The sequence below is a fragment of the Channa argus genome, chromosome 21 (genome assembly GCF_033026475.1).
Source record: "Channa argus isolate prfri chromosome 21, Channa argus male v1.0, whole genome shotgun sequence".
NCBI classification, from domain to species: Eukaryota; Metazoa; Chordata; class Actinopteri; order Anabantiformes; family Channidae; genus Channa; species Channa argus.
The window spans coordinates 2268645-2292298 of NC_090217.1; the positions used below are offsets into that span (position 1 = coordinate 2268645).

The 23654-nt window shown below is 41.0% G+C and overlaps 1 protein-coding gene across 25 annotated transcripts in view; it reads right to left on the minus strand.

Annotated features, from left to right (window-relative positions):
- Nucleotides 1-23654, minus strand: part of ppfia2 (PTPRF interacting protein alpha 2) — a 126236-nt gene that overhangs the window by 22229 nt on the left and 80353 nt on the right. For 22 of the 25 annotated variants that reach the window (XR_010911940.1, XR_010911938.1, XR_010911937.1 and 19 more), the window contains 5 exons: nt 14796-14897; nt 11824-11988; nt 11029-11103; nt 5868-5978; nt 803-1024 (listed from right to left, as the gene is read on the minus strand). Coding sequence is in view for 11 of the 25 variants with exons in the window: in XM_067489670.1 (XP_067345771.1) it covers nt 803-1024; nt 5868-5978; nt 11029-11103; nt 11824-11988; nt 14796-14897 (675 nt within the window). In the remaining 14 variants the exon portion in view is untranslated. The remainder of the gene's footprint in view (nt 1-802; nt 1025-5867; nt 5979-11028; nt 11104-11823; nt 11989-14795; nt 14898-23654) is intronic. The other 3 variants (XR_010911941.1, XR_010911948.1, XM_067489677.1) reach the window with 1 other exon arrangement.

Genomic DNA, 23654 nt, shown 5'->3' on the forward strand with positions numbered 1-23654 from the left:
CTGCCCCACTGATCGTTTGCCGCTTATAGCGGTTTTTAAACTCCTACCCTACACTGAAATCATCTGCAGCTCTAACTAGTTTGAAATAAATATTGTGCAAGCATGAGTTTAACAATTTAATTTCTGCAATTCTGCAATTTCTGATTTATATCCCTACATCATTTCATTAGGGAGCATGAATGTCAGAAATGAGAAGCATGCGAAATACCAAATAAGACTGGCAAAGCTTGGCAAACACACAGATGTGATCTGATCCTGAACTTTAGTCCTGAACTAGTCGTTTCCTGTAAGGAGAGTTTCTTTGAACCTAAAAGTATTCAAATCCAGTCCACTCACAAATATAAAGTATAGTGAATGGGACACATGTCTGGTCTCTTTTTGACCAATTTATGGACAGAAGCACACATCATGGGCCTGGCTACATACACGGTTTCTACTTACAAGGTCATAGTTTCTCGGTTTTTTGACAGAAAGGAGATTATTCTACTATGTGTTTCTCATTGAGGTCGTAGTGGGGGCGTCCTAGAGTGCATTCTAATAAGAGGAGGTTCTAATGTTTGGAGTTATGAGTGCACACAGTAATTTATGGGATCTTGTTTGCGTGTGATAGTTTGACCCTGTGGACAACATCTAGCAGCAGTAATGAAGCTTTCATATGCAGTGGAAAGTGTGTGTGCAGAGGAGGGAGGGACAGCAGATGCTAATAGAGGCTTTTTTTAGGCCACTGCTTTCTTTGATGTCTCTCTTGAAACAGTTATTCACCTTCTCCCCGTCCCCTGTGTGTGTGTCTGTATGCTGTAACCTCTTTGATGTCCCTCTGGTACTTGTTGTTCATCTCCTCTGACTTGATGAGGTCCTTGCGGGCGGTTTCCAGCTCCTGCTCCACCTCGGAGACACGGGAAGAGAGGGAAGACATGCGCTCCTTCATCTGGGCCAGCTCATAGTTCTGCTTCTCCAGCAGGTCCTGCAGCTCCACCACCTGGCTCGCCTCGTGGGCCGACTCCAGGGAGCCGTTTGAGAGACGCTGGGGGGGGGAGGTGGGCAATTGAGGAACAGTATGTTGATCGAAAACAAAACAAAATCGAAAACCACGTCTTCTTAAAATAAGGTGAGAAACCAAAGGAAATCCAAGGAAAGTTTTCTCTCAAAACCTTTTGACCTCAGTGGGACTAAAGGTTAAAATAACCTGAACTATCCTCTTACAGAACCAGATGTTCTGAAAGCAGGCAAACGGATCCATTATCCTGATTGAAAATTAACCAGATTGAAAATCTTTTTCTGATTTTCTGTCATGCTCTAGCTTTCTGCTGTGTACTGAAGTGGGCCTCGAGAAATCAGCCTTGCTCTCACTTCAGATATCATTTCTCCTTTTGAGAGCTACACACATTAGCACTCTAATAAATTCACATTCAGGAGCTCAGTGCCTCGGCTCTTCCCCTGCTTTGAATTTGGATTGTGATGAAGACTGGGGGTCCGAGAATCACTCCAGTCTCCATTGAAAAAATTGCTTTGACACTTGCACCGGTAATTTGATTAGGCTTCGCTAAGTTCTCACTCTGTGCAGCTTCCCTGTGTCTCTGCATGAGGTAGATTAATGAGGGGGATGCCAGAGAGGTTTGACTTACACAGAGGTTTTAAGCCAAGAATAACATAGCAAAGTAGACTTCATTATTACCATTTAGCAGTCACCAGTCCTGAATCTAGCTGTTTAATTGCTCATTTATGCTCAAATGTTACTGTTACAGAGGAAAGTGAAGGTTGCAAATAAGTTACAACTTCATTCTCCTCCGTCTCTCTGCTGTCTCAAGGCCAGCCAGTCCTCAGCCAGTCCTCAGCCATCCATCCAGTGAGGACAAAGCCAATTTGTCTTTTATGGCTTCTGGCTCTGATCAATGATTCATCCGAGTAGGGAATATGACCTACTGATTTTAATTTCAGCATGCCGGCCGTGAAAGAAGCCACATTAAAGACATTATGGCAAGATGTCTTCACTGTGCTACAGATGCATTTTTCCACTGTGGCTACAATTATTGTGGTTATTTTTTCACTAGGGAAGTTTTAAATTTATGGTGGCTCACAAAATGTAGTCTTTCCCGAAACATGCTTTCGTTTTTTAAAATTTTACAATTCCTCAAATGTTACAGTATGTTTTCCAAAATGTCATTTTCTGACGTGTTAATGCGTTTGTATACATGTTTTGCATTTACGGCCACCGTATTACACAGCATTTATTTTTCAGCCTGGAAAACTTGAGACTAAATTATGTATTTACAAGGGCTCACTTGACCCAAAATACATTTTAACTGTGCAGTGTTTGAGCCGGATCGGCCTTTGAACTTTTAAAACTAGAAAAAGCATTTCTACAAGGAAAATCCAGTGTGAATGCTTCAGCGCTAGAAAAAAATTTTAAAATTTGAAAGTATCAAAAGCCTTTTATTTTGAAAATGTGTTTCCTGTGTCTTTCCTTCGTGTGTGTCTGGTGTGTGTGTGTGTGTGTGTGTTTGTGTGTGTATACAGTATGTGTCTCTCTGTCTCAGGGAGAACTGTCAGGTAAAGTGATTGGACACAGCTCGGAGGCTGATCACATGACCTGATTCAGCTGTGTTTGTTACCATGGGAACTTTGAATCTGCTGTCATTCAGAATCTGCTCAGACTTTGCTTCACAAAATGTGCAAAATGTAAAAAAGTATAGTCTTATTAACATTTGTGAGGCAGAAGACTTCGCCGAACACAATGATATACTTTATTTGAAGACACTCAATAAAATGAAGGCAGAGCGGCGATTTTAAAACAGCCCTCATTTGGGATTTGATAATAATGGGCTTCAATGGGCGTTTCAGACGCCACTCTCTCTGCTTCTGCCCGAATACTGAAAGAACCATAAGTCTATGAGAGTTACATTTCCTGAAGGAACACAAAAATACCTAGGTTCTAATGTATAGTTTGTTTATGTAAAGTTAACTGAAGAAAATATGGAAAAGAAGGAAAAAAGTTGATAAAAGTGGAAGCTAGAAGTTCGAGTGTGTGTGATGTCACCAAGTCTAGCTGGGCAAAAATACTGACCACACTAATGGAGAAGTAAAAAAAAAATCATCAAAAAAGTACCTCAAAGTAAAACTACAATTATTATAAAAACTTAAGATATTAAAAAGCGGAGTACAAGGCTGAGAGCTGAAAGTCTTGTGATTCGCTGAAAGAGGACAAAGCTGAAGAGTCTCTTTATTCATTTGAATGGGAAAAAATGACTGAAAAAAGGTAAATATAAAAAAAAAACTAAATGGAAAAAAAACACATGTCCTTGTTCCTAGCTCACAAAATGCTGAAGTAGTTAAGTAGATTTGCTTGTGGCTCTGTCAGCATCTCAGCAGAGGGGGACAACAGTGGGATCACAACTACTTTCTACCAAAGAAACAGCCCCTGAAATTTGTTCACAATGGGATTTATGGTTTATCCAGAGTAACCAGCTCTTTTTTCAGCAAACACATGCAGCTCCTAATGCTGCAAGCGACGCAACATCATTAAATCAACATTAATTATAATGCAGTGGATTTAAGGATTTACGGCTATTTGTTGTAACATCCTGAAACCGATGGTCTGTCCACTCGCTCTTTCTCTTACAGGCCTCTTTCCACCTGTCACTTTAATGACAACCAGGGGACATCAGTGTGTCTCTTTACAATCAGATGGAGCAGACTGGGCTTCCAAGAACAACTGTGTTCAGGAGATCAAGGCTGATGACAGCAGCTGCCACTTGTTCATCAGTGCCTCGTTAACTTGCCCTTAGGTCGCCCCCTCACCTTTCTTATCCAAACACGAGAGCAAGTAAAAGGAACATTTATTTTCATTGCAATTATCTTCACAAAAACACAGCAGGGGAAAGCTGTCTCCTCGTTACCACGTCACTACCCTGCAAACACTCTGCATCTTTTCACTCCCATTCTTCCGCACCACAGCATCAACTCGTGGATCTTCTGTAAGGTGCAGAGGACGTCGTCTGCATGTAAATAAAAAACTTCTCCTGACATGAAACAGCATCAGTCTTATCAGTTTCACGTAGTCAGTGTGGAAGCTGTTAATCCTGTCTTTAAATTCATAATCAGAGGGAAATCTGTATTCAGCCCAGCAGTAACTGTGTGCTGCTGCATAATGTAAGAGGACGAGGTCACAGCAAGAGCTTTCAACCTGACTTAGCATCACCTTCAAAATGCAAAATATGAGCACAACCATTTAATAGGATCCTATAGCGTTGCAATGACAAAACAACCGGAGGAACCGAACTACAGGAACCACAGACAAAATATTTATGGTGCTACATTTATTAATGAAAATATTTGAGACGGATATATTAGGGTTCAGATTGATGGAAAATGTGCATGATATTGTCTAAATGAGAGGGGAGTTCTTTTCCTTTGCATGTCCAGGATTGTAGGATGAAGAAGAAACAATGACATAAGAGGACGGGTGAGCGCCCACGCGTGAACTTGTTGATGATGATGGGAACAAACAAGTGTTCATGCTCTATTGTCTTTGTTACGGTTTGTCAGCTTCATAGAGCTTAAAGCTCATCTTAGTGACCAGGCACTCAGAACTGCCTGGTTTCAAACTGGTCATACGAATCCCAAAGATCATCTGAGAGACAGACCTCAGGAACAAAGAGGGTGACGGATCACGACCGGAAAAACAAGTCACTAAATTCCTACTTCAGGACCTGAGGAAACAAAGACGTCTGGATTCTTCCTTTCCTGATGGCCAATGACTAAGATTGGTAAAGCAGATCCCTAAGCAGTTCGAGCAATGGAAACTCACTAGATTTCAAGAAAATTGTCACCGGAGAGGAAGCCATGAGGCAAATGAAGAGCCTGCCAAGCTAGCAAACGCAGATTTTTGAGAGTGTTTTCAGAAATGGATCCACAGATTAAGTCAATGGTAGTTATGTGCAGAAGTAGAGAATAAATAAAGTTCCTCAGGAAAGTAAGTGTGGGGTTTGACTCTAAACTAATTATTAATCGTAACGATTTTTATTATTTGAATGATTATTTGTAATTAACCTTGTACACAAGACAAAAAAATGCAGTTAATTTAGTAAATTGATTTTAATATACCTTTTATATATGTATATTTGTGGGAAGCAACATAATAAAAAAAAACACGGGTCACTGTAGATGGAATGAAGAAATATGAGACTCAGGAATGGTGTGTGTGGCTGATGTGTTTAAAGGTTTTTGGACAATGAAGATCCTAATCCAGGCTCCCTGCTGATAAATACATGGTTCAATATATTTTAGAAAATATTCTTTAAATATTACAGTGTGTTTTGTGCAGCTTGGATTTTTATCCTGGTTCTTTTGTCCTGTTTTTTACCTTTTTAATTAATTTTACACTATAGCGATGGATCAAACAATAGTGAAGCGTCACGTGAATTAGGTTGGGAAAAAAAAAATTCCACGTGAACAGCTGCTGTGTCGTAAGAAAGTGAAGCGCCAAATTGTGTTGATCAGTGCTACTTCTGACTGTACCTGTGCTGAAAGGAGGAGGAGGAGACTTTGTTTGGCATTTTGCTTTAAATTTCAATTGCTTTAAAGTAACATTGTAGTATTAAGGGTTTCACAATATTGGAAAAAGCTTCATTTTTTTCTTGAACAAATACTTGAATTTTTACTAGATGACTAAAACAGCTTAGATTAAGCAGCACTGATCGTTCTAGAATGGCTGGTGAGATGTTATATGCTTCGCTGAGGACGTAGGAGGAGGTAGAGCTGGTGACTGGGTGAAGTAGCAGATTCGCGTTTGCATCCTTCAGAAACTTTGATCAAAGCAAATCATTTGAAAACATGATTATCCTCCATGTTTAGTGAAGGATACTCACCTTGCCATGGACCTTCTGCTGAGCTTCACTGCCCTCCAGTATGTCCTCTCCTCCGTCTCCAGATGCCACTTTTCTTTGGATATGAGCATTCTGCTCCCGTAAGGCCACAATCTGTAGTGCAGGAAAAAGCTAGGTCACAACTGAAACAAGCACAATGTCAGAAAACCTCAGGATCCGACTTTAAGATGGTTTAAAGTATGTTGCTCCATCTCCTTCAGTATGTCTGAGGTGAATTTATTGAAGCTTCAGTGTTTAAACACAAAACAAATAAAACTAATAGCTGCAACTCAAAATTAACAATTCATCACATTTCAGCATGTCTCTCTTTATAGCCCTTTTATGAAACATGGCTTTGAAAGACATAAGGCTCTGGTCTTTATATTCCCTACAGGTTTTTTGGACTTTGTGTCTCATTTGACAGATTTAGCATGAGCCAAGCACCATATTGTAGGTGGGTGATGACCTGTGCCTGCAGGATCCGGGAGGGTGGGGCTGAGTTATCAGATTACAATGACATGTTTGTGTTTCCTTCTTCTGTGACATCTCTTACTTTCTTTTGTTTAACCTTGTGCTGGGACACAAGGATGAGAGACAAAAGGACAATGTAAAATAAAAATGTCAGTTCAGTGCAACCCAAGGCTTATTTCAATAGTTCTTTTTATCATTTCTTTTTATTACAATAACAATGTGCTCACAGCAGTTACTGCTCACTGTAGGGAAAGTTAGTGTGCTGAGTGAAGGTCTGAGTGACTATCTTTCGGGATCACTGTCTGACAGCCTGGTTTGACTTCAGTGTTTTTAAACTTCCCAGACCTCCGTGATTTGCGAAAAGCAAACTGGAACTTTATTATATGAAAACATTCACATAGACATAAAGCGGTACACTGAACGCCACACCATCCCACTCCTCTCCCCTGCACTTTGTAGCAGATTAGCAGTCCCCAAAAGGCAAACGCTGTTAGCATGAGGCAGTAAAAGCTGCATCGTGCTTCGGTTCTTTCTAAGCAGCACTGATTTCTGATGCATACCAAAACTCAACAGCTTTCACAGGAGTTGATACTACAGTAACTGGAAGGTTGTCTTTGTTCAGAATAAATGCACCAAGATACTTAAACATGTGCACATTCATATAAGAGAGCAAATAGCATTTCTCTCAACATCAGGGGCTGCAGTCATTAGGGCTTCCTGTTCTAAAGAGTTTGTCCTGGTGATGTAACTGCAAGGCAAATCTCAAAACCACGAAGCCTGCATTCACATTTTTAGTGTCATCAACACAAGTGGTAGGACAACATGACCTCAACCCCACACACAGCGGATTTCCTGCTGCTGTGGAAACGCACGTATTTTACTCTTAAAATGGTTTAATGCTTATCCACTCATTAAACTAATACTGAGACATTTTACTATTATAATCCTACCAAGTGGCCTCACCCCACCCCCATTGGGAGGGGGGGTCAGTTAAAATTGCATCCTTTTGGTGCAAGGCACCAAATAGTGGCTGCTGTCTCTCTCATGATGGCATCAAAACAGTGGCTTGTGAAAACTATGTTTTGCCCTAAATATTCTGCACCGCGGTTTGATTAGGGTTATAAACAAAGACGTCAGGATTGGGGGGGGTGGGCACAAAATAAAGCTGAGAAATCCCTGCTTCCTCAACTTCACGACTGGTTACAATCACGGCAATAGCAGCAGTTTCACACTGGACTCAAACTCTCGTGTTTTGTTACTTCATCCATTCACCCTCAGACTTTTTTTTTTACATCTAAATACCAAACGTCACCAATCAGTAATACATACTGTATTTTGCCACATTCTTTACCGAGGTAAAAGTTTGTGCCCCTTAATGCCCCAGAGTTGCTCTTACAATTTACTTAAATCACTCCTAACTTATAAAAAGGTGTGAGCTCCCATATTCTGATGCTGCCATTGAAACTGTGAAGAAAGACACCTTCACCTTTTCCTCACTGGCATCAGAGTTGACATCAGGAGCAGTAACAGAGGATTATTCCCCATCTGCTCTGCACTAGACAATAACTGCAGCCAGAAGCGACACCTTTGCTTCTTCTTCCCTGCTGCACACTGCCTATAGAGAGCTGCTGGTGAGTACTTTTCAGGAGGCCATATTTATGTCTCTTTGTACCACTATTCAGAGATGATTGTAATTTGTCCAGCTCAGAGATCAAACACTAACACGATGGCACAGCAAATGATAAATGGAAAGCCACAGCTGCATCCCCAGCTCTGAAATTACAGAAAGGAGAAGTTTAGCAGATGCAAAATGAAGATGGCCTCTATTATTTCTTTTTGATGTTGTTGATCTATCTCCTATCAAAAGCAGGGGAGGGACAACAGGAAGCTTTTAACCATACGCCATCATGATGTCCCAGGCTTTCTTTCTGTGTTGGACTGAGATGAGACACTGGAAACACGTGATGGAGACAAAAATGGGTAGGGGAAAAAATAGATTGATGCTCCCCGGGCGAGAGGTGGGGGAATGGATGTCTCTTGTGTAATGCATCGCAATTACAATCAATCACACACTTTGGAGAAAACGCATGAGTGCACACGCACTCACACACACACACAACATAAAAAAAGAAAAAAAAAAGAAAAAAAAAACCGTGGCGTCATATTCAGGTGAAAAGGGTTTTCATTTTGTAGATTTTAATTTGGCTGCGAGAGCCTAGGACTAGCAGCATCTGAACACAAAAATCCCACCGCAGCGACACAGAGCAGCAGACGATCGGCTCACGGCGTCATTTATCCAGTCGGACAGACGGCCTTGTGTCCAGGCCTGAGGTTGATGGTATTTATAACAACACATAAGAGGCAATATCTAGCAGCCAAAGCACATTTGATTGAAGCAGGAGTGACTGTTGGTGACATAGTTTGAAGAGAGGACAGGGTGGATGGATGAGCAAACAGATGTTAGAACATGTGCCAAGGACTTCTCCTCTCAGTTTATTTAGGCAAATACTTAAGTACCAACTTTGTGCACGGTACTTCTACCACCTCTGGTGATGAGACTGTAAATGCAAAAAGTTGAACCAACCCTCCACTTTCAAACTGAAATCTTTAAAATGTGTCCACTGTGGTCAAGGAATAAACAACAAACAGATCCAACACACGATGACCATTTGTTCAGAAACTGCAGTCACCAGCTGTATCGGGTCTATGGCCACTTAAACGCACGTGACTGTATGAGGTCATAGGCTGCTGATTTAATCTGGCTGTGTTGTGTAAAACCCCCACAGGGAGAGGAGGACTCATACCACTGCTCTGTCCCAAATCAATTACTGCTTTGCTGGCTCCCGGCTCAGCTTGGCTCCCCTGGTCATTTCTACACAGCAAATGTGCTTTAACTACCTCGTCCACCGTCAATCACTCAGCTGTTCACAGCACTGACAAGTGTAGTGTTAACCATTTATGATGGACAGTCTTGCAGAGGTCTTGCAGGGCATGTGAGAAAATTCTTCAAAGTGCTAGAGTTTTTTCTCTACGGGGACTTTACAGTTCAGTTAAAAAGCAGACTTTGTCCAACGGCTGCAAAAGAAAAACCACAGACAGCTTTGGGAACTGGTGGCCCGTCTTAACTGTTCACTGGCCATCTTGCTTTCCGCACGCACCCTCCAACGTCTCATTTTGGATTCAGACCTCCTGCATTGTCTTACCATCCAAACAACATTGGAGCTTGTCCAGTAAACTTTACACTCTCGGTTTCTCCCCTTCACTTACCAAGTCCACCCCTGCACTCTCATTAACACATATAGGCTGCCTCTGCTCCCCACCTGCCGTCTTTATCCCTGTCTTCTGCCTGTCTTCCCTCATCTCTCCTCTCCAGACAGACCTCACCGTCTCCCTCCCCATCGCCTCCTAACTGACTGTTATTCCAGGCCTGAGTGTCAGGTTGGCATGTGTGACAGGCTGTGAAGTGCCAGCCTGAGGGTTTTTCTCAGCTGGAACAGGACCATGAGAAATCGCTGCCGGCCTGAGCCATGAGGTTGAGGAGGAGTTAGGCCACTGTAGAAAGATCAGCCACACTTCTGCCGGAGCTGTGCTCGTACCACTTGCGTTGATTTGTGCAGTTTCCTGCAAAGATGAGGTTGACAGAAACCTGCAGAACCACTCAATTTGATTCCTAATTCAGAACGGTGTGTATTAGATTTACACCCACATAAACATGCTGTGTCTTTGTTTGAATATGTACCTGTGTGTGAGGCACATTCAAACAGCAACTGTTCCTTAGTCTTTTAAAATCAATTTCTATATTTTACTGTTTGCTCCTATATCTATGTATCAACGTCTTTTTGTGTTTGTTTTTGTCCTTTTTATCTCCTGCTCACTGGGTGAATCCGTCTGTCTGGGTGACAGAATCTGTATGCAGCTGTTGTCATAGTAAAACTAACCTTAAATGGTATTAAAGTGCTTTTAACCTGCTTTCTCTCTCGCTGTATGAATTTTGTAACGCAAACCAATTTCACTTTAAACTGCCCTGATTCAGAAAATAGAAAAAATAGAAACAACAGCTATATACTGTAGGCATCTCCCAATCATTCAATATGTTGACATGTTCAAGGCATATTGAAAAATATTGTACATATAACATATATAAATGTACAATACAATGGGCTCACAATTTGACTTCAGAAATATTTTTCTCAATATTTGTTTTTTTCTTGCCACTAACTAGGAAAAGTTAGTGAATAGAACTTAGGACTTCATGGTTCTTCAAAGTAAATTCTTAGAAATCAGTTTTCTCAAATCATTCTGTCCTCAAATCTGGACATGAACTAATTTTACATTTATGTTATCAACAGCATCAAGTTCAATACTGTACATTTTTCACACAATGATTTGTTTCTCTCAGATTCATGCTCAGGAAATGTGTTATTTTAGTGGGGTACGTTTTGCTTTTGGACCTAAAATACATTTTAGAGAATTAAATTTGGGTAAATAATATGACGTACTTCCACTTCTAGTGACAAGTACTTGGATATCTACTTGAGTATTGAGTTTGTGTACTTCTGCCACCTCTGAGTGTTACATTATTGTGTCTCACATTTCGTGTTTTGGTCATAATCCAATTTTATCACTAGAATTTTACATAAAGTTTGATTCTATAAAGAATCCATAAACCATAGTGTTAAAAATACTGTCTTACCTCCTGATTGGCTGCTGTGAGATCCTCTTCCAAAGCAGAGACCCTCTCCAGTGACACCCTTAGTCTCTCTCTTACCTGAAAACCAGAGCAACCAAATAAGTGATGGTCCTAAAGTTTCTGAATGTGCTCTCCGGTGCTTTCACAGGAAAAAAATATTTTTTCCCTTCTATTTAAGAAGTCAAAGGCTTAACACAGCAGGAAAAAGCCCTGCTGCCGCGGCTTTAGCCTCACAATAACACTTTGCTGAGGTTTGAAAGCAGAGGTATGAGGTTTTTATTGCTTTAAAAGCAGCTGCTGCTGGGAGGAGGTTCCCCTTCCTATTTTCCTCGCTTCTTCTAGGGCTTTTGATCTGCTGTGATGGAGTAATCATTTGCAATGTGTACACCAGCACTACTGTGGATGCCAGATCTCAGATGAGGTGGAACCTGGATTAGAAATTAGCCAGGATCAAGCCATCAGTTGCCCGAGACGGTTTATATTCTCTTGAACAGTGTGACATTGGACAAGCGTTATGATTGGCTTTTGGAGGAGAGGATGAATGAAAAAGGCAGGAGAATAGCTGGAACATGTACAAGTCAAAACCAACAAATGACACATCATTTGGTGCTATATTAATATCATAATGAAAGCTGTTAATCTGCCTCTAGATAATAAGATTAGCAATACATGGAAAAGCTGTATGTGCTATATAAAAAAAACTATAACCGTTATTGCAAATATAAACAAACTAACAAGACATGTAAAGCTGAATCCCCATTCAATAGTCAAGGCACCTTGTACAAAGTCCAAATTTACCTTCTCATCAAGGGCTTTGTGGTGTTCAAACAATGATTTCAGAGCTTTGAGGACCTCAACTTCACTGGAAACTCCGGAGGGAGACTGAGCCTGCCGCTTGACCACCGTCATGCGAAGCGAGCGCTCGTGTCGGGACACCAGGCACTCCAGATGCTCCAGCAATAGCTGAGAGGAAACACAGGAGAGGTCAGGGTTATCTACAGCATCATCATCATCATCATCATCATCCACACAGACAAATATTCTGGACTGTGGGATAATTCAGCCAGCTCCTGGTGGAACAAAGAAACTCAGCTTTAGGTCCATATATATTTCAAGGCAACAAGAAGGTTTTGCAAATACTGCATTGTCAATTTCACAAGTGCTTCCTCAGTCTCACTTTAAGATAAAAAATATAGAAATATTGAGATATTTGTTTTTTTCTCTTTCGTTTTATCCCGTGACTTCAGGGTCGCCACAGTGGATCATTGTCCGCATGTTGATTTTACAGTTTTTATGCCTGATGCCCTTCCTGACGCAACCCGCCCCAATTTCTATCGGGCTTGGACCGGCACCGCGCAGCTGGGGAGGGGAATGGGGGTTCAGTGTCTTGCCCAGAGACACTTCGACATATAGCTGGGACCAGGGATCGAACCACTGACCCTGTGGTCCATGGATTTACAAGCACAATGTGTTGCTTTAACCTAAGTCATTACTGTAGTGTAGGCATAATCCATGTTATTCAAACTAATAGTCTAGAATAAACATGTTCTGTTCGATGGAAAACATGCTGCATATAATACCATGTGCTGTGTCAGTGGAAAAGTATGCTAAGCTAGGCTGCTACTATAGGTAACATGTCATGTCAGCAGAAAGCTTCACAAAAAGAGTAAATTCATCACTGTTGCTTGCTCAGGTTTTAGCTGGGAGATACAGGATCTTGTGCTTTGCCCTTCACCCTTGTTACCAATTGGTGCTGGATCCCAGACTTCCTCTCACAAGTCGGCCAAGGACACACTGTATTATTATTTTAAGGCTAACATAATGATCTGGTCAGAGGGTAAGGTTCCAGCTCAAAACCTCACTGCCTTATGCCTGACATGATTTCACTTCACTAGTCTAAACATCTCCAACTGAGGGCGCCCAACAAAGTTCTTACTGTGCCATACACACGTTAAACTTATTGTTTATTCCTTTAAGAAAACTGGGAATAATGTAGTTTAAAAACTGCACATGTGACATAACAGAAATGAAGATGGGGGTCCGCAACAGACTGCAGAGTCTAAAACCTCTATTATTTAAAGCATACAGTAACATACAGATCCTGATAGCAAAGGCACCAACATCTGCAGGTACAGGACTAGTTTCCTTTCCTCAGGCAAATAATATTTGTGATGGCCCTCAGACAGCTTCTCTCCATTATTACTCTATGGACGAGTCCCAGCAGGCATTGGGGGACTGTGGGATACAGTTCCAGACTTTGAAATCCAGAGAAAAAGGAGGCTCAAGTAAAAGTAGACGGCTCCAAATGGTCTGGAATCCTGCACATAATGAATGCTAGGGGTATACGTGCAGGATAGATTTACTTGCATGCTATTTCGGGGGAGTGGGGTGTGTCATTATCTTAGGATATAATTTCATATATAAACATATGAGCAACTGTTTAACCGCACACTGTGTGGGGCAATATTCCTCCATATACAAGCTGAAAAAGTTACACATTTATGGGAAACTACACAGATTTTAAAAGAAACAGGGGCACAATACATAATATTTTTATGCTGGTTCATTTCTCACTGCCTCCAGCAAACTTCATGGGTCCGAGTTTTCCAGCGGGATGCACGAGGCAAATTTTCAATAAAAAGCAATTTAGGTTTGAGATATGGTCAGAATGTGTGCAGAAGCACGTGGGTCCTGGCTTTGGTGTACGTGGCTGAAACGAGACCAAGTGTGTTCTCTTCTCTCGTCTTCCTGATACGACAGTCTCCGAGAGCCTCATCAGCACCAATCATGTCGGCACACATACTCCTGCACACTCAGCAGGAAGTGAATGTGTACTGTAGTCAGAGCTTCCTTTTGTGTCATTATGTCTTGGTCTATAAAAGTGCATTCGTGTCATTATGTCATAACGTTAAGTCATCTTTTTGCTGTCATAACATCTGCTGTCAGCTCCTCAGTCCACCGACTGCCTGCACATGCCTTATATTGCCTAATATTTAATTAAGAAGTGCAAAGCCCTACCAGCAACAAAACCAAGCTTGATTAAGGTTTGCTTGGTAATTGCCCATTGGAGAATTTGAAGTGACAATAATGCGACAGAGTGAAAATGACTTGTCCGTCCCGTTTTTCTTCACCTCCCTCAAATCTTTTGCCACCACCCAGAGAAAGAGTGTGAGACTGCGAATCCACACTTGATCAGCACTGGGATGCAAAACAGTGTCTTATCTGTCAACAGCAGAGTGTGGTTACTGCTTAAAAAACCTGCAAGACTTCAGCGCCATAAAATCAAGCTGATCCACTGATGACTTCAGTTGTTTTTTCCCCTTAAATACATTGAACTGGACACTGTGGGGCATCAGCACCATTTGGACTTAGTTTTATTGTTGAGCAGCCAACCATGTGAAGTAAGTGGAAAAATGGTGGGGCAGAATGTGGGAAGCTAATGAGGTCTGTGTGCACATTGGAAACAGAGAGTGTGCATAGCTGCTTCAGTGCTTCTGCAGCATTAAACTGTACCCACCAGACAGCTTAAGCTTCCTCAGGATGCTGTCCATCACAGTGTGCAACCCAAGCTGACATATAAATCTAGCAAAAGTTGTAAAATCTTGAAGAGTATTATGGAATGTAAATTTAAGGTTTTGGAATATGGAAGAATAAGACAATCACGATTGGCTTTCTTTGCTGAGAAAGTATTGAGTATTGAGGAGTGATGATTAGACCCAGAACAGGCTGATCGACTGGAGCTGTACAGTGTGTGTGGAAGTTGCTCTCACCCTGGTGTTGTTCCTTTCAGCTTTCAGCTCTGAGATTTCCTCCTCCTTCTCCAGCAGCTGCTCTCTGCAGGCATTCAGCTCCTTTGTCAGTGCTGCAAACTCCTGAACGACAATAAGAAAAGCAAAGGGACAGGTCAGCATCACACTGCTGCGTGGTGTAATGTACAGTGATGCAAAGCAACATGAAGCAGGGTTGTTGGTTGCTTGTATGGAGTGAACAGTGAAACAGAAAGACACTTACTCTTTTCTATGACAGTCTAAAAACATTTCAAATGAGCATAAGTCAAAAATGACCCCAGAAAATATGACATCCTTTAGTGACTGAAACAGATGTGGCAGTTTCCTTTAATTTGCATCAAAAGTCATTAACAGTGTCCTCTGTGTCTAGATCATGGATGGATTAATAAATGGGCCCAAAGTGGGCCCCAGAGGTCAGGGGGTCCATAGGCCAGATATTGTGTGTGATATGAGTGGTGAGTCATAAAACAAACAAATACAAAAGATACAAAAGACAGAAAGAGACAACAAAATGGCTGGTTGTACTTGTGGAGGAGTGGGGGGCTTTTTATCTGTGCCCAGGGCCCCTTTGTTTCATACCCCACCATTGTTAACATAGTGATGCTCCTATTGACTTGACTGATCAAAGAATGGTATTTTATTAATAACTAGTCATTCTAGCAATTACATGTTGGATCAATCCATTTGACAACAAGAGAGAAGGATTGAAGGGTCTGCTGGTAATCTGAGGACAAAAGCGGATTGGTTCTCTACAGCAGCGGGGGCACAGTGCCAGGTGTCGTGGATTTACACCTCAGTGTCAGCAGAGGGAAGGACTGAGCGGACCAGCCTTTGTACTGGCTGTGCAGTAGTATTTTAAAGTGAGCACAAAAGCAGCAAAGACAGACTGTGTGGTGGAGCAGCAGGTGTAGAGGCTGCTTCACCACAGCAGATTGCAGTTTTACTCATGCAAATATTTTTCAGAGGCAGAAAAAATCTCCCAGACTGAGTTAAAGTGCAGAAGGGAAACCAGACAGAAGCTCACTGAGAGACAGGAAAGACAAGGCAACTACGACCACCACTACTACTACTAATACTACTGATGGTAATGACTATGCAAATTATAATACATATAATACATAAATAGACAACAATGAATAATGAGAGAAAATAATCAGGAGAACAAATCAGAAAACAAAGAAGAGGAGACTGATAAGAAGGAGGTGGAGAAACAGATGATAAGAATGAGATTACAAAACATCAGATGATGAGAATAACACAGGGAGGAGGGAGTGGGGGACAACAAGTACAACAAAAGGAGGAGGAAAAAAGGAAGGAGGATTGAGAGAGGAGGAGGAGGAAGGAGACAGAGAAGAAGAAAGAGAAGGAGGAGAATGAAAAAATGTAGAACAAGGAAGAAGAAAAGCCCAGATAAGATGAAGAAGAGGAAACAGGAGGTGCAAGAGAGGAAGAGAACAAATAATGGGCAAAAGAAGAAGGAAAAAAAAAAAAAGGGGGGGGATGGAATATTGAAGAGAAAGAAAAGAGAAGTAAAGTCAAAAATTGGGGAAGAACAAGGAGAGAAAAGAAAGGAATGAGAAGAAATGGAGGAGGAGAAAGACAGCAGAGAAAGAAGGAGGAGGGTCAATCAAAAGATGTTTATTTTAACCACTTTGTGATTTCATAATCCAAAAGGGGATAAATTCAGAATGAGCTGCCTCTTAAAAGTAGTGGGCTTGTTTTCTATTGTTCTTTTTCCAATTCTGTCAAGATAATTGTACAAGAAAGAAATAGGAAAAAAATAATGACACATCATTTTAATCTTCAGTTTTAGACTGGCGAAATATTAAATCTAAAAATTATCAATGTACGGTAACCTGCTCTTCTTTGGCTTATTTAGTATATAGTAGATATTTAGGGATTTGTATTGATTCCCTTTTCCAGCCGATTTTCTATTCATATTGAACTTAAAAAAAAAAAAAAAAAGAATCTTAAAATGAAAATAAATCAAAGCTGTCAGCTAAAGAAAACAAGTGATCCGTCTGTCAGAGTACACATTGTAATTCAGTCTGTTCAAAGCCGCCGTTCAGGGGACAAGGACAAGTCCGTGTTAGTGGCAGTATTATGTCTCCTGGCTGCAGTGACAAAGCCTCCACAGACCATGAGAAGTCTCATATTACCACTGAGTCTCGCACTTTATTGTGAGTGAAGATTGTGAAAAAGACAAGTGGATTTTTTTTCTGCGAGCAAAGACTCGATTTTGACTCTATGGCAACAATATGCTTCTCTTTCCTCAGGGGACGGATGGTGCAAAATCCCAGAGCTGCTCAGTTTTTGACTTTTACAGTGGGAGAGTGAAGCAATCTGCAGTGTTCGCAGCCTTTGAACGGCCGCATGTTTAAACCCAGTTGATCGCTTTAGGTGGAAGCTGTTATGTTCCACAATGTAGCTACAAAAATCAAAGCCATGATGACCATTATGGCTCTTAACGTTAATATAATCACATCTGTGTTCTCGTGATCCCGACTTAATTATTCCATAATTTATTGATATTTTGAGGAGCTCATGCTTAATTAGACACATATGGCCTTTCTGACTCAATCTAATGCAACAGCTTTACCAAGAAAGTCATGTTACAGAAGGTGGATGCAACAAAAAAAAAAAAAGATTACACATCCTTATTAAACGGTTTTATAATTTTAAGATTGTAGCAGTAGGTTGTGTTTTGTCTACATACACATTAAGACATCAATGACTTTAATGCTAATTATTATTTCCATTCTAATCATCATCGTCTCTATATGACACTAACGTATTTACAGAATCTTTCTTTGTCAAACCTGTGAGTGTGTGCAGGTCATGCACAAAGAAGCTCATAGCTCATAAACCTCCCTCCCAGAGGACTGAAACTAATCTCAGTCACCTCCTCTTACCAAGGAGCACTTCAGTAAATTGCACCATTTGCTTTAATGCTTGTGAGACTGAACAATCCCCAGTTTGTGCCCTGACTGGAAAACTCCTCAGCAACAGTCCGCAGTACATTCTCTGTCTCTGCAGCTGTTCTTGAACAGCCACGGTCGTTTCTCTCAGAGCCGAGTTAAAGAAGGGGCGAGGAGAAAGTGTGTGCTGGTGTTTGTGGCACTCACACGAGCGATAGCTCTTTTTGGAACCAGTGTCCTCACACAAACTTAGAACTGTCTCTGACTTTAATTACAATGAAACCAGCGTCAACCAAATGTGGCGCGAGCACAAGCTTGGGAAAGAGTGTAACTACTAAGTTTAAAATAATAAGAGAGAATGGTAACACCAGGACCAATCACCACAAGACAGAGGTAGGTGACAAATGTGTTTTTCAGTACCACTTTGCAAATGAAAGCCAACAGCTGGGTTTCTGAAATAAAAATGATTTTACTCTCTTTTATTTTTAACACCACTCTCATATCAGTGCATCTTGGAAAGCAACAAGAGGTTTCTCATTTAAGATAAACCTACCTACACACATCATGTGTGATTGTATATGGTTTTATAGACATTAGCTTTCAGTCTTTTTGGATTTGGTCAGAAGTACTGCAGTCCTGTGTCCTGGCTTTAATTTAAACATTTTACGAACAGACATGAGAGCGGCGAAGTCTATTTTCCAAAGTGGTGCATTTAATTTCTTCAGTTTAAATATCAAAGTGAAATAAAATAAACTACAGTAGATAAACTCTGGGGGAAACCGGTTTAAGCCTATCGGCAAGATCAAAACCTTGGTTTTCATCTACACACATCAACCCTGACACATGATCTGCATTTAATGCATGCATGCAAAATCTTCATAGAAATATGAAGATCAAAATGACAAACGCTACATGAAGTGTAACATAGACTGTTGCTTACAATGTATATGAACAACCCTGAATTATTCACATCATTGAAAATGCAGCAAATCTAACTTCATTTCCATTCGTCAGTATATATTTGTTCGCTCTCTCTGAGACGCGCAACCTGGAGAATTTTGAAGGAATAGGAAACTGGCTCCAGGCACTGCACTTATAAACATCTTCACCATGGGATGTTTGGATGGAAAGACAATACAGACAGCACAGAGACAAAGGTGAAGATGCACATACTGAAGCTTGCGTGACAGAGCACGTCGAGCGGAGGTTGATATGCAGCATTCACACTCGCACAGAAAGCCGTGCACGTTCCCTGTAAATGGCCCTGGGCACCTTCAACAACTCCCTCTGAGAACTGACAAGCGCAACGCTGACAATTCTTGATGCTACCAGCTGCTGCTATGCCACGAGCAGTAGGAGAATCCCCTCACTAAGAGCCAAACACTGAGCTGCAGTTTGTGATATGCTGAATGTTAAATGAGAAAAATAAGCATTGAGATAGCACTTTAAGCTACAGAATGCTGGGCCACAACCTGCATGCGAGCATTTCATCCATTGCTCAGTTCTTTTGTTTAAAAGCTCATTTCATCACTTTCATATTTATGCTATATTCTATTCACGCTTTATATATATATATATATATATATATATATATATATATATATATATATATATATATATATATATATATATATATATATATATATATATATATATATATATATATATATATATATATATATATATATATATATATATATATATATATATATATATATATATATATGTATGTATGTATGTATGTATGTATGTGTGCACTTTTATATGAAATATCTGAATGAGCAGAGTTTTTCTCCGAGCCTCTCTAGCAATATTTTACTCACGGCCTACTCGACCACTATGCCTCTACATCCCTCCTCCCCCCCACTTCTCATTACCTGTGTAAACCGCCTAGCACTGCAATATGTCAGGTACTGTGTGTGCAGGTAGAAGTATGTTTGAGCATGAAGTCTGAGCCTACAAGGTGAACTCTAAATAAATTGGTGGACAAAGCTTCCTCCCCAAGTGGTCTGACTGTTGGCCAAAGCGGTAGCAGCAGCTCGGTTTTATTTATTTCTTTTTTAATAGAGGTGTGCTTCTGCAGGAGATTCATGTTTCCAGGCTAAAAACAAACTCGGGCAATTGTGTAGTGTTCTCTGGAGACAAAGGGAGGGTGGTGAGATATACGGCACCAGGAAGCAGCTCAAAAACAACAAGCTGCCATCACCTCCATCTCCTGAAGATTCAGGAATCCTTCAGCAGGAGAGGATGATGTGAAATGTTACCCGACACCAGCGGCAGGTTTGTAAAAGGAGTAACGACATTGAAAAGGGGGGAAAAAGACATTTTGTGGGTGTATAATGTTTGGAACATTTGAAAGTGCTACATCAGAAGCTCAGAGCCCAAACAGAAGCCTTACTGTGATGTTTGTTCTTTCTCAATTATTACAAACTACTGGGTTTCAGAAAGCTCCACTGTAGGTGTTTAATATTTAATAAACAGCGTTATATTTACAGTGTGAGACCAAAGTGAGGACAGGACAGAAGGAGCTGATGAATAAATGATGAGACGAGCTTGCTGCCATCAATTTGAACTCCGTATTTCCCCCAGTTTACAAATGTCTACACACTGAAGTGAAGTGGACTGATGGCACCGTGGTCACCCTTCAACCATTAAAATCAGATCAATGAAAACCTATATACGTTTTCGACCCTGAACACATGCAGGCTGTTAAAGCGAATTAAAGAAGATGAATCATGGCTGTGAAAGACATCGCTCATAATCAATGTCTTTTTATTCACACTCCTTTCCCATTCATCCTTTCTTTTAAATATCTAACATGCTCTTGATACATTGGAGAGGTGGACGTTTCTGCACGGTTTTATTTTTATTTTACTGTGTTGTACTGTGTGAATAGTACTATGTAGAACGTAATGAGCATTTTGTCTTAATTTGTACATTTCCTTTATGAACACAGAAATAAATCAGGATTTAGTACACGCCTCCGGACACCCAACCCCAACAAGCAGCGGCAGCGGCAGCGGCAGCTGCAGCGGCAGCGGCAGCAGCAGCGCACTCTGGAGCACTGTAGCTGGATTCTCGGCCTGCATCTTGCCAACAGCAAATGACTGCAGAATGGACATTGAGGAGCCACAGAGACCCAGAGGAACAGGCTTTACATATCTGACTGAGCAGCACGCTCATATCCTCAGATTCAATTTAAGAAAGTTGTCGTGCTACAAGCATCTATTCTTCACAGCAACATGCTAGTGAGTAGAAGGTGGGCAACAAGCATTACAACAGAATCCAAAGCGCTTTTATCAGTGACTACTCACGAGAACCGTGCGGTCGCCTTTCATCCATCTCTGTCAGAATAACACTAAAGACGCCCTGCGACTCAAGTCACAAAAGCACTATTGCTGTCATGCTGTCTTATAAAACCTCCAGAACCTGTATGAGAACCTTTATGGCATGAATATTCCAGTATTAGTCGAAACTGGCAGGTTGTAAAGCTACCACTGCTACAAAAAGCTGCTCAAAACAAAGAGCCAATGAATCAATACAGATACAGCTATAGCTATAGGGGAACAGGCTATAGCGCCAGAACACACTGAACATGTTCAATTGTACCTCTCTTTGTACTTGTTCTCTACAAAAATCTGGGAAACGTTTATACATAGTGAGCTTTGCAGAAACTAATCTTTCACAATTAACCATCAGCTTAAAAGTGGCCAGAGAAATCACTACGTTCTCCAAGTTGACTGATTGTGTGTGATTAGTTTTGGATTTGGGGGTTAAAACTGTCTCATAAATAAGCAAAAAACAAAAAATAGGTCTGCGTCTTGAAAAGGACTATTGCTGCTTATCCTGAAGTCTTCAGGTACAATCCAGCTGAGATGTGCAACAGACAACAAAGGGTCAGTGAGGCTGTTTGTGTGAATGGAACTGTGTGTGTGTGTGTGTGTGTGTGTGTGTGTGTGTGTGTGTGTGTGTGTGTGTTTGTGAGAGTGAGAGAGAGACAGAGAGAGTGTGACAGTGAGGACAGGAGGGGGGTGATTTACCTTAACCTTTATTTGGCGAGGTAAGAGGGGTCGTCTCTGTGCTGCAAAGGCCGCTTAAGGCCGAGCCATAAATCTGACTGTGGGAATTACAGCCTGACAATTTACTGCCCTTCAAGCCCCTAATAACCAATTCTGATCCTTTTGAACTCCTGTACGAGGCCCTGACATACCTCCACAACCGGTCATCGCAAAATCAACAGCAGCCCTCAACTTCTGACCTCAAAAAATCCAAAAAGACTGAAAGCTGTGCAGGATTCAATAAGTGGAGTTTTTCTACCTCAAACAAGCTTTTATATCAAACCACATCAAACTCCGACAAGTTCTGTGTGTTTTATATCAGAGAAACTGCAAGCAGCCCCAGAGGTGAGAGAAGACCCAGGAAAGCACTGAAAATCTGACATGAATAATATACAGGTAGAAATACATAATATAAACTCTAGGAACTTCAGTCAATGTCTTGCTTTTCATCTCTCAGACATCAGACAGGCAACAACCATTTCCAGTATGACGTACAGGCAGAAGGGAGCAACAATGGCTGTCAGCGCAGAGGAGACATCAGCCTGGACTTGTGAGTATGTCTGCGTGGAGCATCTCCAGCAGAGGAGGACAAGCACCAGCTGCAGTGAAACTGTTCCCATATTAAAAATGTCAGGTAATTCAATAGGAATGACTGCTCTCCGTTTTCCACATGTAATGTTCTGTTACTCTCGTCTCATTTGGTCCCAAAAACATGCTGCATCCAGGCAGCAATGAAGCTGCATATTGCTGTGAAACACCCAAACAAGCGTGGCCAGAAATGTCAGACTATCCATCATCTATTACCCACGGAGCGCAGAATGCTCCAAAGGGGACAAATAGTCCATGTTTTTCTTATTTCCAAGGACAAAACAACAGCAGGCCTGTGCTTGGTTGATGTGCTGTGACAGCCAGTCACCTCATGCAGCATGAGGAGACGATTCCCATGGTTGAGGACCCTGTGTCTCTTATTCTAGATTAGCTGTGAAATAGGATTACTGTTGTGTCCATGGCTGCAAATGACATTTTTTTAGAACCTCGCTGCTGGTTTTCATGTTTGACTTCTATTTAGCGTTAGTTTCCTGTGAAAGGAAACTTTTCAAAGCAATAAAAGCTTCATGCAGTTTGAGATCATTTGTTTTTTTGACCATATGGTCAAACGTTTTTCAGTACTCAGCAAACGCCTTCATATAGAGGAAAATGTTAGTCGATGTTCAATTCAATTTAACTCAACTTCATTTCTATAGCGCCAATTCACAACAAAGTCATCTCAGGGCACTTTACAGAATAAAGTCAAGTCTATAAAGAGCTATAGAGAGAACCTGCTCAATGTTAGCACGAAACCAATTTTGATGCATTAAGGCCTGTTAATAATGTCAAACAATGTACAGTCAAATTGTACAATACAATTTTTTATGCAGCTCCCTAAACTAAACATATTACTATTATGCAAGTGCACATGTAAAGAAATGATTTCAATTTAGAGCATCTGGGGCAGTTTTTTCCCAAAACATGTTAGAATGAAGCATCATGTCACCCAGTGAAGTGGTGTGTCTGACTAATGTGTTTTTAATGTTTGGACGGCACCTGAAGTTTGTAGGTAATGCATTTCTAGGTTTACATTTAGAATATGACCTAGTTATCACTTTAAATTTTTAAAACCAGCGATGTGATGTTGGAAAGTTCAGTAAGACACAGTCACAGAAGCAAAATAGCCAAACTGAGATGAAACCTGCTGTTTCATTCCATTGTTGTGAACGCTGAAATGAAACCCACAGATCACGAGCTTTAGTGTAGTTTTGCAAATCCAAGTCCAGATGCCAGATAAGCACGGCTATTTTAGTTAGGCTGATAATCAACTGAGCGAC